We start from the raw sequence: 13,720 nt of genomic DNA on the forward strand, positions 1-13,720 counted from the left end.
CAAATTCCGCGTCGGTTTTACTGCTCTATGCCCGAGCGCGAGGCTTGTTGGGAGGTTCGTAAGCATCGGGTTCTTTTGATACGGCTTTGTTTTTCTTTTCTGATTCAATTATGCGGACCACACACGCGTCCCTCGACGTTCAAAATACAGCTGCCCGTCATAGTGCCAAGTTCGCCGTTTTTACCTATAGAGGCAGATGTTTACGTTTCGGCAACCTTCAAGTAATGCATCGGGCCGTCGCCTTTACGCAATCCTGTTCTCGACGCTGGAATGTTAATAGAGATAATTCTGTTTTCGTTCGTTCCGGCCGCACTTTTTCCCGACCTTAAATCGTCACTTTGCGTCGGGAGACGATCGATTGGTGATTTTAGGCGCGCGCGCTAAAATTTAGCGAATCCGAAACAATTACCGAATTGTGTTGACGCGCCTCGCGCCGCGTCTCTGTTTGTTTGCACTGCGCTGCCATCCGCGAAATGTCTTCAGTTGACGCGCAAATGTCCGCACTCCTTGTCAGTTGGCTGTGTTTGTCTTGCCGAAACTTGAAACGCGTTTTAGCGCGTCACGCTAGTTCGTTAATCTCTTTCGAGCCCAAGCTGACTTAACGTAAATGGACTGTATCTGTTAAAAAGCCTTGTAAATTGAAACGCGTTTTTCAGGTCGTTTAAAAGCGGACCCGGTGTATTTCGAAGCGCGTTTCCTAAAACATTGTCATTAAAAATCAATCTTGCTCTTTTAGCTAAAGCGACTCGACTTTATGACATCCCGGGCATATAAAATGATTTTACTTTATTATGTCCGAATTGGCCGTGCGCTTGTCCCATTAAAACCTAGATAAAATCGTGTTCGTCTGTTAACGATTCACGTTCGAGGTTTCGGATTACCGATTGCAGTGTCCTGGTTTTATATCGCTTTTGAAAAAGCTCTCACAAAACGTCAACAGTTGTCCCGCAGCAGAGTTTCTGCAGCGATCGAAGGTGCTACTCGCAGCATTTGGCTTGGCGGGCAGCGTTACAGGGTGAAGTGTCGAGATACAAAATACACAGACGGCCGGTCTGCGGCTGCCTTCGTCGTCCATTGAACGCCGGCAATCGAGTTAGAGCGGCTTGGAGTCCAGTTACGGCGAAAGTCATTCAAGTTGTTTTTCGCGCTGGGTGGCTCTGCTTTGGGTGGCCTTTGTTAAGCGGCGCAAGCGATCGGGATAAAGTGATAGTCCACGGACGTTAAGCACAAAGCCCCGTCGCCGGCTAACGTTCCGGGTATAATGCGATTCGAACGAGGCCCGTTCCGTTCCGCCGCTCGATCTTTTCTGCAGCGTCTCAGGAGAACCAGTGGCGACATCTGCCGCCCCCTATTTACTCGCTTTAAACTGCTGCAGAGCTCAAGTGCCCCCAACTGGCTCAACCTGGGCGAACATCCGCCATATGCAAAAAGGGATATCACAAAACGACCCACGTGCCGTATTCCTGGGTATATGCGTTTTTTGGCATGGAAAACTCGGCATTTCCTTTATACAGTTCTGTACAATTGCCGGTGTTATTTTACAGTGCGTTCTTTGACCTGCTGCATTGTACATTTACATGAACTATACGAGAGTGTTTATTTAAATGAACTATACAAAAGTACCACGCTAACCTAATTATAACCCGATTGATTTGTTAGCACACAATAGAAAATATAATGTGCCGTGATTAATGATTGAAAACCTGAAAACAGCATAAGCAGCACCAAAGTGTGTTGTGTGTTTACAGCACTAAAATACCTGTTAAAGCCTTCTCAGTTGTTCGTCTCTTGGGCTTGCCGTTAGACTGGCCAACTACCAGCAAAGCCAAAGCTGCACAAAAGAAGGGCAATAGAGGCGGAACGCCTAAGTCGCGATTTGGGTCAAGTGAGCATTATTACCTATATGCTGACCTCGTCGCTCTCAGCAGCCGCATACCACCGGTCGCCCAAATGCCCTGTCGCCGCTTGGCTTTATCCGGAAGGACTAAAGTGCGTCGCAAACCTTCGACAAGGCTTTCGCGATTTATATGACGGTCTCGTCGTTTTCGAAAGCGATCACCTGGATTTAGGCTTGTCCGCCTTAAAGCGTTGAGTGCTAATACACGATAACAACGCCCTGCCGATACTCGTTTAACGTAATAGCCCAGGACCTCCATGTGACATCTGCAGCTGCTGGAAATAACCCACGACCTTGAGTGAGGTTAAGAAAGCCGGTGAAACAAAATTTAACGCAATTTTTATTCAAGTTTAAATTTGTTTAGATTGCTTGCCTGTAAGTAGTGGTGTTTGGTTTAATATAACCTTGCTGACGCTGCTCTTTTGACACTAGATGCTCGTTGGCATTACTTAGGAGTTACGATTTCATGCCAATTCGAGCAAGCCCAATACCATCTATACAGTTAATAATTCATTGCCCTTTCAAATTCAGCTTGATCCTAGCTGTGCGAAATACATATTGCCCCTGCATTTCGCCAGTTATCGATCCGTGCGATCCCGGGCATTGGGCTGCACGGCGCCACACCGCTTTAATAATTGCCTTATCGAAACAGTAGATGCTCCATCCGCCCCCCTCCCCGAACATCATATTAGACGGACAACAGCATCGGCTAATACGAAACCAATCGAGCCACTTATCGATTTTGAATGCAGGCTTTGCTGCCTCAGCAACAGCAGCCCGACCGCCCGACTTTTGTGGAAAATAAATTGAAGCGAGCGCGCGGGCGTACAACGGCCACGCCCGCTGACAAATAATTCGAATCCAAAAAATCGAAGTCGCACATTATTTATCGATCGACATTGCAGCGGCGGTTCGCACCGGTTTTAATGGCCTCTATACCAAAGCAGCAATCGACTGACTCTGTATTTATACAATCTATTGCTGGAAACTTTTCGTTCTGGTTTAAAATCCTTACGCTTGGCAGCTCAAATAAGAAAATGTTGGGAAACAATTACAAAATCGTATCTTGCTTATTTTGCCCCCAATAAGTTTATCCTATCATTGTTTACTCGCAGTTTTCGGACGCGTCCCTCATTAATTGGTCGCGTCGTCGCCGTCCGCCGTGCATTAGGCTTTGGGGGTGAATCGTCCGAACAGCGCCCATGGGGGAGGGGGGGGGGCGGTCGGTCGGCAGGGTTCGGGGTCCATTAATAATTCAGGCGAAAGACGAGGGAGAAGGACTTTGGGCGGCCGTGGTGGGCGTCTAATCAACATGTTGCCTCGTGCATAGTTTCGCCACAGCTGTTTTGAGGGAGTTAAAGATAAAGAGAGAAAGAGAAAGATTCCTCGCCGTCTCTTTTGGGTTCCGTTGTTTTGCGACCGTATGATGTGTAACGTGTCGATTCGCATCTACAGCAAATAATTTATATCCGATGCGATCCTATGGAATGGACCCTTTAACAATGCGAATTAAATTGCACGGCAAACATTATGAGGCTACACTAAAATATAAATCATGTGGTGAAAATTCCAGAGTATTTTGCGGCCTTCCGGCAAGTATCATTGAAAACAGTTTCCACGCTGTTTCAATTCAATTTAATCTTTGTGCTGCACTTTGCCCTTTGTTTTCATTTACCGTCGCTGGTGCTTGTCAGAATCGAAACCGGATTTAGATCGACAATCGTGTTTAGATCAACAATCGTCACACGTACAGTAAGCCTACAGACACATGTGCGCCCGCGAAATTGTTTATTTTCCTCTGTCAAGTCGGCCCGGGTGATTTATGTCGCTGCAGTTTTCCGTTACTTCCGTGCGCTCCCAAACCCACTCCGCCCTTTTCCACGGACTCACAGTTATCTTATCGCATGAATACTTCAGTTTGTTTGCAAAGGAACACTAATCCACTTTTCACCCGGAGACTATGCACTTATACTACACGCCATTCCCGACTTGAGCTGTTAGTGGAAGCGTGAAGGCTGGCGGCCGTGTCTATTAGCACGCCATGAAAAATTAATACTGGGAAAGGTCCGCTGAAAGATTGTTGCCGCATACTCGCGGCACAGATTCAAAATATTTTCTAAAACTTGCAGGCATTAGGGTAAGATAGAAAACAACATAGCATTAGTTTATTTTAATTTGAGGTAAAACCTAAAGAAATTCTGTCAATTTATATGGAGATCAAAATATTTCTCCATAACACTGTGTCACCACTCACCAGTCTCCCAATTTCTGCTGTATCTTAACTGTATCTTGAACAGGCAAAATACATATAGCAAGGTTTTTATTCGGATTCCGAATATACTTAATGGTATTTGTGGGCAGGCTTGGGGCTATAACTATGTCCCTTCTTCGTAGAACTTCCAAAGATTGTGGTTGCCCCCAGCAACCGTGACGTCAACACGGGCATTTCGGTGAAGTTGACGTGCGAAGCGGAGGGCGACCCTCAGCCAGTCATCACCTGGACAAAAAATGGCGCCGAATTGTTGGATGAAAGGTTTGTCTCTCGCGTTAACCAGAGCAAATTTAAGCTTAACGTTGGGCATAAATTTCACAATTACAACAACTCGTATAACTAACCCTAAAGTGAGAATTTTTAATTTATGAGCTGGATAATATGGTAAAATTGTTACATTGGCAATACCATTTTCTGGTTCTATTAATACCAGTTAACAAACAATTAGTGTCATTAATTTAATCAAATTTATTAAGTATACCAAAAAACACCGACTATAGATTAAACGGTAATTATCTTCACCTTTGTTTATAAATTAGCCGTTCTCTCTAAACTATAAGAGGTCATCTTACTGTGTACCTAAACTAAAAGTAATTTTGGGAAACAAAAGGCTTGCAGAAAGTGTGGAGTGTGCGTAAAAGAGCCTTTATAATTCTCAAGGCATCCCTGAAGAAAATGGCGCAACTTTAACGTGATGTGTTTTGCCACAGACACATTATCTTGTACAACGGAGTCCTGCAGATCCTCAAGGCGAAGCGCAGCGATCAGGGGGAGTACGTCTGCACCGCAACCAACACGGCTGGCTCGGTATCGGCCCGGGCTTTTGTCTCTGTAAAAGGTGAGTCTCGAGTGCTCTGAAATTGCAAATGCGAATGGCATTGGGACGCTTGTACCATGTTGGTCTTATTAAATTGACTTAATTGCATTTCGATTCATCTGTAATTCGGCTCCAGGAAGAAATATGATATTAAAGTAAGTTTCGACAGTTCAGCGACAGAGAGTCTAAACTCGTGCTCATTTAAGTGTTGAATATTGATATTGCTTACTGTTCATTTACATTTCGCTTTGGTGTCGGTGTAGCTTTGTTGTTTCGCCTTCAGTAATTCATACAGAACACTTCAATGCAACATTGCAGTTTAATCTTTCCACTGCTGATTTTGAAAGCCCAATAAAAAAACAGTCGCTGTTTTGGCCGCGAACGCGCATTTTCTCCGCCCGAGAGTCGTGTTCCTCGTAATTGACTTGCAATTTATAACGTGTGGCGTCCGACGGACGACACGAAAGTTGCACTGGTGCTAAAAAATGCTCAAATTCGGTGCGGATAAGCCGGCATCGTGAGCGGCGACCGCGGTGTGTTTCTCCGTTTCGCGGACCCGGATTTGCGGACAAAGGGCCGCAGGATTTGCGGCATGCCGCCGAGGTCTCACGCGGCGCGCAAATATCCATCTGCGCCGTACAAGCGCTGTTAGAAAAATCGCCTGGTCCCGACCTAGGAATGCGAGTTTATCGAGCTCGCGATAAGGAACCTCTCAAAATTCCGTTAGCCGCGACGCTGGGGGGCGGGGGGCTTTAAACGGCGCGATTTATTTCCCCGACCCCAGCGATATATTGCTTCTCGCGTGCTGTTGTTCCGACAACCGAGGGATTTTGGCCGTGATTGTGGGCGCGTAAGAGAGAGCGTTCTTGTTAATAAAAACGCTCAAGTGTTTCGACAAACATCGCGAAACCCAGAGGCAGATGTGTGTTCGTCGAAAGCCCGACACGCTTCCTCAGTCGTCGAACGTTTGAAGTTTAATATTTTTGCCTTCGTTTCCTTGGAGAGCCGCGTGTAATACCTAATTCGGAACATTCGAACAAAGCGGGCCTGTCATATTGCCTTTAAGCTTGTATACTAGGTACATAGGCAGCAGGAAAGCGCGTATAACGTCCCATAGGAAATATTAAATATAGCGATTTTCGGCGCTGAGTCTAGGACGGTATGCAATGTCGGGTGCGTGCGCTTTGAAACAAAATACAGCAAACTCCATAAATAACTTGCGCTGAAAACTATACCCATGCTGGTTTATGATCTTTAGGATGAAGAGTCGATATTAGCGAGAAAAAATGTGGACGTGTTCCTTCTACCAGCGCTTTTTTACTGTATTTCGAATCATGTACATTGTTCAACGCTCAAACAGGTGCATATAAATGTAAGTTGCCCTAACCTAAAGTCTCGCTTGACTCCGTTATGTCTTTTTTGCAATAATATACTTGTGACAAACCAGACAACCGTCTCCCCTCTCACCCCAGCTAGCAAATCGCTGCCCACTTTCAAGTGCGCAACACGTGTATTCGCTCGAACCCAAACACATTAGCCTTCTCGTCACAAAGCCCCAAAGGAATGCGCGGAATTCTCGCGCTGAAATGTCGTGAGAACGACCCCACCGACCCGGATCTGTGCGGGGTTGGGCACTAAAGCAACTGCCGACTTCGACAAGCCGATTCGTGCACTTTCGATTCCGCGGCAAGTGCACTTAGCGTTGCTTCGCAATGTCCAAACGACAGCTTGTATTATCGCGGCCTCGGTGTCGTGTTTACTTTGCAGCCGTTCTGGCCTTGAATGGGGGGTATAGGGGCGGCGGGATTCCGATGTCGGCGTTGACTAAAGTTGACAAACGCTAGTTGGAGCTTGTTGTGAAACATTCTGCGCTCACGGTCTCGTGTAAACTTTGAGATTTCTGCAGCCCGCAAGTGGGATTTCACGGCGCCTGAGCGCATTGTGCCGTACGGGCAAACGGCGAAGCGAAACCGACATATCCCCGACATTGTCACGCAGTAAATTTCAAACTTCGGTCAATTTTGATCCCCGGGCGCGTTATCGTCTTTACGGCTGCCTGGCTTTTAAAGTATTACGACAAGGGTTAGAGTGTTTTGGACTTGTCTGAAATTCGCCTATTGTCCCATTACGAGCGCTACACGGGGCATGGGTAGGTGTAGGAAACCATTTGGTGGGTCCTTGTTTTCGCACCGCGACCAACCCATTGTCGCTTGTTGACGCGTGGCGTGTAAGCGTCGGCATCTAAGGAAGTGATCTCCAGGCAATACCGCCTCCATCTGTCAACCGACGCATTCACTTGGTCGGGCTAATACAATTTTCGTTAATATTGCGATTGTGAAACGACTTTATCGTTGCCCGCCCACGTTACCTTTTTTAATTTGCTCGCCTATCTGTCTTCTCATCGTGACTGCGCAAATCCGTTTTAGTTTTTCGGTTCTGGTTTGTTTCTGCACGAATATTGACTTGATCTGTCTCTTTCAGGCTTGCCGGAGTTTACCGAGGCCTCATCGGACGCGACGTTCGCCATCGGACAAACAGCGACCCTCTCATGCAGGGCAAAGGGAAATCCCCCGCCAACTGTGTTCTGGAGAGATCCAGCCGGTAATAAGACGTTTCGTAGAGTTATTTACTTTAATTATTTAGCACAGTCGCAATCAAAATATAACAATCTACACAGCTATCAGTTCAAATTCGGGAAGAGCAAAAACAGCATTTGTTGAGCGCACGATTTTTTGTTTTTCGCAGCTATCACAGTTATGCTTTAGGTACAAGTTTCGGTGAAACAAACCCTCATACTTATATATTTCTTTATAACTATTGCGTTCTGCGTTTCTAAAAGTTAGTAGAACGGTAATTTTAGAAATCTCGTGAATAATGAATAGATGTTAGCTATCTCAACCTATTTGGAATCTCTAACAGGTTAACTTATTTGGGGGGTATTTCCTTTTCCAACCGTATTACCAGAAATGCTATTTCGCAGAATTGTGAAAACGACACTAGTGTACCGCGTGAGAAAAAACGGGTTGCGGGGCGGCGATGCACATGGAGTCACTTGACATTACTAACTGAATATACGTGTGAAGAGGCCTTGCTAATGCGGTTCTGTAGAATTTGCTTCCGTTGGGCGCAAACGATCTTAATCATAGCCGGGACCGATTCCTCCCGTCCGCGATACGAATTGCCGGTGCGATAGCGGGCACTCGTTCCTCGGATAAACTGCCGACAGACAAAGACACTTTGTTCTTTGCAGAGTAACCTGACTCGAATAGGTTTTTGCAGCCGAGGTCTCCCTCAATTTTAGCCTTATCAAACGTTTCCCGGTAGTAAGGCCGATTATTTCGTCAAGTGCAAATCCTTATCAGTGCGAATTTGCAAAAGTGGCTTGTTGCGGCTGGCGGCGTGCATTCTCTCGCGCAAAGCCAGTCAGCCTGTCTCCGCCAGCGCGCTCATTGCCTCGCATTTGGGACTTGTCGGACTAGAGAGACCTGTATGCGTTGATTGTATCAGCTGCGCGCATTGCACTGACGTGACTCTGTGCCATACGCACGAATACCATTTTTTACAAAGTGTGACGCTTTAGTCTCATGCAATGCGCACAGATTCAGTTAACCTTTTTATTTTTTGCTCGATCGGTTTTTGTTCGTCTTTAAAAGTGTACTTACACTTGGAAGCTGTTCTTACGAGGTGTTCTTAACTTCCTTGGCCAGCTAAGCTTTGTACGTGAGAAATAAGCTAGTATAATGTGCTCAGTACACAAACATTCCACGAAAACATATCCGTTTATCCTCTCTGCTCCATCGGTTTTTGTTTGTCGTTAACAAAAAGTACTTGGACTTGCAGCCACCTGAGCTTTGACTGTGACGAATGTGGTAGTATAATGTGCTCAGTAGGCAAAAAATCCAAGACAATCCAAACGGTATTCGGGACAAGCTCCTCCGGCTTTACCACAGCATACCGTCTGGAAACATTTTTCTAAAGTTGAAACTGTGTCCCTGTCCCTTGAAGGTCTCGAGCTGTTCAGCCGAAGCAACGACGACGGCGCCAAAATGCACGTGACGTCAGACGGTGACCTGGTGATCCGTGACGTCCATTTCAAGGAGGACGGAACTTACAAGTGCCAAGCCATCAACCCGATCGGGACTGTGGTGAAGGACGTTCGCCTTCGAATCATACGTAAGTCGCGTCACTTTCCATTAACTTTAAAAAGGGGTTTTAAATCTGATCGAACTTTTTGCTTTAGAAAACATAAAGCCTAAAAATACCTTGCCTAAAAAGCGGCCAAAGTGTAAGACAATGTACTCTGGCTTCTAAACGTGTAATTGTGCTTACGATTTTTTGTGGAAATAATGCCAGTAGTAATTCAAATTAGATCAATTGTTTACTCTTGTCGTTACTTGTAATGCTCAATTAGTTTTTTTTCGTGAAACATCAGTAAGTGCGCGGATTTTTATTAATGTCTTCCACTACTTTACAGCGCGAGTATCAAGCATGCCTCCGCCCGTAATCGACGCGGTGCCGCAGAACGTCAGCGTTGCAACTGGATCTTCCGTCACGCTCCGTTGCACTTCGGTGACGTCACCCAAGCCGGTGATCACGTGGTACAAGAACGGCTACCAGTTGCAGTCGGCCTCGGCACCTTCGCCGGAGTCTGGGAACCTGCAGATTGGCAACGCACAGGTGAGAATGGCGACTGGTTGCTTTCGTAACATTATCACGCCCTGGTGTGAATGAGTTTGTCTGCGATTTGTCTTCACTGCTGTTAGGGACATCGTCTGACTTCGCGTCTCCGCCCGAAATGGCTTTGTGTGCGGCGAGGCAACCCTATAGCGGGCAGTTTAACCTTTCCGGACCTCTTGAAGCAGGTGCGACGCCGCGACCCCCCTAATGACCACACAATTGCCGGTTCGCGACACCTTTTTTGCCGCGTCGTGACCACTGAGTGCCAGACTTGACCTTTTCCTATTAGCAGAGTCGTCTAGGAAAAGACAGATATCTGACCTAAATGACTTCCAAATTGCCGTTTTCGGAAATGAGGCCTGTGCCCTTGTACCTGTAACAACATGGAAATGGACTTTTTGGTGTGTTTAACCGTGCTTTTATCTGCTTGCAGGCCACCGACGATGCCCGGTACACTTGCAAAGCCGTCAACGATTATGGCATCAGTTCTTGGGCTGCTCGCGTGCGGGTGCAACGTAAGTAACAAATAATTGCATTGCTTATGCAAGTTATCACTTTAAAATGTTTAATTTTCTGTGGCGCTTTACAATTTAATTTAAAAATATATATATAAAAAAATACAGTATACCAACAGTAGTTATTTTTCTTCATGTTTTTAGCGCGAGGGAGCATTGTATCTTCGCTCCCAAAAGTACCTGTCGCTCCGGAACGACCTCAAGTGGTCAACTCCACATCAAGTTCAATAACCATCGGGTGGCGCAGCGGAGAGAATAGCAAAAATTCTGTCACGTCATATGTTGTGGAGTACTACAGGTTAGTGACCACATGGTTTTTGGTTAATAGATTTCCGGTAAAACTTACACTTTTATAAATAAATTGTGAATTCAAACGTTAAACCAAAACAATATTTGAAAACTATTCCCAAAACAAGCGTTGTCGGCAGGATTCGAACCTACGCGGGCAGAGCCCAACAGATTTCTAGTCTGTCGCCTTAACCACTCGGCCACGACAACTGCGAAACGTCTAGTCGACTTCGCGAAACAATTCTTCGTTGACAGTTGACGAAAGTAGCGTCTTTCTCAGTCCGCGCCCGCGGGCTTCAATATTTGCACGAACGGGACGTGAAAAACGCAAACAAAGGTGATGCGTTTGTTTCCCGCGGCAAATCAACAATGAGCGTGAGGTAGATTGCTCGGGTTGCGCGAATTCTTGGGAAGGAAACGACTTCGGTATTTCCTGTTTCCCCTTGGCCGGAAAACGTAACGGCGTCAACCGCGCGGCGCAATTAGGAAAAGGCGATGTTTTGAAAGCTTCTAATATCCTAATATTGGCGCACGGCTCGTAGAAATCCTCGCAGGCTTGGGTGGTAATGTTGAATCTCGCACCTGCCTTTACTCGTACTTGTGTTTTGCCTTTCAACACAGCTGCCTTACACTTTTTACTTTCGGGTGCAAAGTTTAACCTTGTGTTACTGACAGACAGCTCAGTTCCTTCTGCTGATAAATACTGGGTCAGAGCATGGGAGTCGATATACTGCCGTTCTTATTCCTAAAATAGCTCTGGCCAATCAACCCTGAATCAGTACACATTACACCCGACTGATCGCTCCAGAGTCAAGTGAAATTATCACACAACTGCACCCTTCTGCGGTTTGCATCACCGCGAAACGGTTTAGAATTCCGCGAAACAAAATGCCTAATGCGATCTGAAAATTGCCGGTTGTAACTTAGGCATATGTGCATTTAAAAGTATCGCCTCCGACCACCGTGGGCAATGTGCGACAGGTTTTTCTCCCCGACTTGTTGTTGGTATCATCACAGGCGCAGTCTTTGGTTAATCCAAGAGAAGATAATATTTCCTCGGAAAAGCGGCCGGGTGGAAACTGCCATTTGCAGTAGTAGTGCAGCTAATTGTACATTCCGAATAATTAATTTCCACCATACTTTCTAATCGTTCATGCTTAACGGATTTATTTGCGACATATAATCCTAAACGATTTGAAAATACGAAATGCGGTCGATAAATTAATTTTTCTTCTTGCCGCTGAAGTCGTCCGGAATTGCAAACGCCAAACATTAATCTGTCTGTTCTTAAACTTTAAAGCGATTGTTAGGGAAATTAAAGTTTAAGTCTTAATTTGTTTGTTTCCAAGTTTTTTACGCACGTTGAAAGAAAAATCGATTTGTTTTAAATAACAACACTGTTGTGCAATTTGCGTCCGTTCGAAGACTCAACGATATGGTTTTGTAACTTTTCTGTAACAAACTGGCCAGTATTCGAATTGTGACATTTGTCTAATTACAAATAGAGTAAACAGGTGGTACTATATAAAGACAAATTGTTTTTAAATCTTGACAAGCTTTTGCAACAACCGTTTACTACCTTTTTTCTACTTTTATCTGAGGAAACACTGTTTTGCGAAAGCTTGTCAATATTTTAATACAATCTGTATTTATATAGTTCCTCCTGAGTACCCCGATCATTTAAAAAACTTATACACACTTTACGTTTGCACTTCTGCTTTGTCTTTCGGCGACCCGTTCTGATCCCAGTGGGTGATTGCCTTTGGCGTGAAATTCGCAACGAAGCGTATCTTTATCCCTCTTAGGCGTACCTTTAAGCGCGAGTATCACTTCTGCAACCGTAGAACCAAACAGGAAACGGCGCTCGGGCGCAGCTTCGCACCAACCCATATGCCATTCCGATAGTAAACGCGCCCTGAACGCTCTTAACCATATTTTCGTTTTCAGGATCGGGAGTCAGGAGCCTTCCTGGAGACGCATCTCGGATGTTCTTGGGAGAGTGCTGGTGGTTGGCAACCTTACCGCATCCTCCGACTACGTCTTCCTGGTTAGAGCAGTCAGCTCGGGAGCTGTGAGCAACGCGAGTCCGACGTCCAACACCATGAGGACAGGTAAGATGAACGGATATGCGATCCGTGTGTTTATGAGAATGACTGCGTGGTGGTTGTCCTACAACAGCTGGTTATGATAACAATTTCCTTCCACCTTTTATAAGTGGGGTTTAAGTAGATTTCAGTCACACTAACTGATATTGGTACAAGTGCGCATTGAAATGTCTTTTTTAAAGATGATGTCCATTTACTTGACCTATTTAGCTTTGACATTTTTTTCAAGCTTAAGTTTCTGTCGTTAAAAATCTAATGTAAACTTTGTTTCCCAATACACATTCCTTATGTTAGCATAATAATAACAATACCATATTTTTGTCTAAAGTTTGAGCTCCCGAAAGGTTTATCGAGCTTTTTAAGTAACACGTGGGACGTATAACAAACACAATTAAGGGCTTCCAGACTGATGCGGTGAACTATAATTTAATCTGTGTGGACCGCTGCTACAGATAAAACTTTTGGCTGGAACACTTGTCTTACGCAAATATAAAAATGATTATATCTAATGGCTAGCCGATAATGCCCCAAATCAAATATATCTTTGTTAGACTTCCGACAGAGGATTCAATTCGCCCTAACATATAATACAAAATGTTAAAACTAATCAAATCCGCTCAGGCGACTTGGAGATCCCAGAAACGCCCGAAGAGGCCCAGGCCAAGCTGAACCGGGTCGACGTTCAGCTGGCGCACGCGATTCCTCTCAAGAACCCAGGACAGCGGACCGGCTCGGTGCGCCTTAGGTGGACCACGGAGGGAGCTTGTGCTGACCTTTCTAGCTTCGTGATCGCCTGGCAAGCCGTGAGCGGGCCGGATAAGGCCATCAAGTCGGACTCGGTCCCGTGCGCTTCCAGGTAAATGATTGTCGCGTTGTTTTTTTCGTGGATGTCGTCAACGGACTATAACTTCAACCTTTGCTTAACGTTGGCTGCTGAATTAGTTTCCATATATGATGATGTTCTCGTTTATGATTTATTTCCTGTGCTGTTTTCCCTGTTCAGTTAGGAAACATTTATTATAACTAAAAGGTTAACGTAAATATTAATAATTTTTTTATGTGTATGTGAGAATATCATATTTTATTTAGATATGCCACCAAACTGTTGGTTGCTTTTTTATGCGAAATTAGGAATTTTAGAATGTTTAC

General features: G+C 45.3%; 1 protein-coding gene and 1 non-coding gene across 2 annotated transcripts in view; one reads left to right on the forward strand and one right to left on the reverse strand.

Annotated features, from left to right (window-relative positions):
• The window catches only part of LOC146161401 (roundabout homolog 2-like), a 68,496-nt gene that overhangs the window by 45,231 nt on the left and 9,545 nt on the right, over nucleotides 1–13,720 (forward strand). The window contains exons 6-14 of the mRNA XM_083384060.1: nucleotides 4,292–4,430; nucleotides 4,880–5,007; nucleotides 7,468–7,587; nucleotides 8,992–9,159; nucleotides 9,461–9,663; nucleotides 10,097–10,178; nucleotides 10,323–10,476; nucleotides 12,414–12,577; nucleotides 13,193–13,427. Of these exons, the coding sequence (XP_083240186.1) occupies nucleotides 4,292–4,430; nucleotides 4,880–5,007; nucleotides 7,468–7,587; nucleotides 8,992–9,159; nucleotides 9,461–9,663; nucleotides 10,097–10,178; nucleotides 10,323–10,476; nucleotides 12,414–12,577; nucleotides 13,193–13,427 (1,393 nt within the window). The remainder of the gene's footprint in view (nucleotides 1–4,291; nucleotides 4,431–4,879; nucleotides 5,008–7,467; nucleotides 7,588–8,991; nucleotides 9,160–9,460; nucleotides 9,664–10,096; nucleotides 10,179–10,322; nucleotides 10,477–12,413; nucleotides 12,578–13,192; nucleotides 13,428–13,720) is intronic.
• Trnas-aga (transfer RNA serine (anticodon AGA)) lies at nucleotides 10,595–10,676 on the reverse strand. The gene has a single exon. It is a non-coding gene; the product is annotated as a tRNA-Ser (tRNA).

Source organism: Ascidiella aspersa, chromosome 3, assembly GCF_963924565.1.
Source record: "Ascidiella aspersa chromosome 3, kaAscAspe10.2, whole genome shotgun sequence".
NCBI classification, from domain to species: domain Eukaryota; kingdom Metazoa; phylum Chordata; class Ascidiacea; order Phlebobranchia; family Ascidiidae; genus Ascidiella; species Ascidiella aspersa.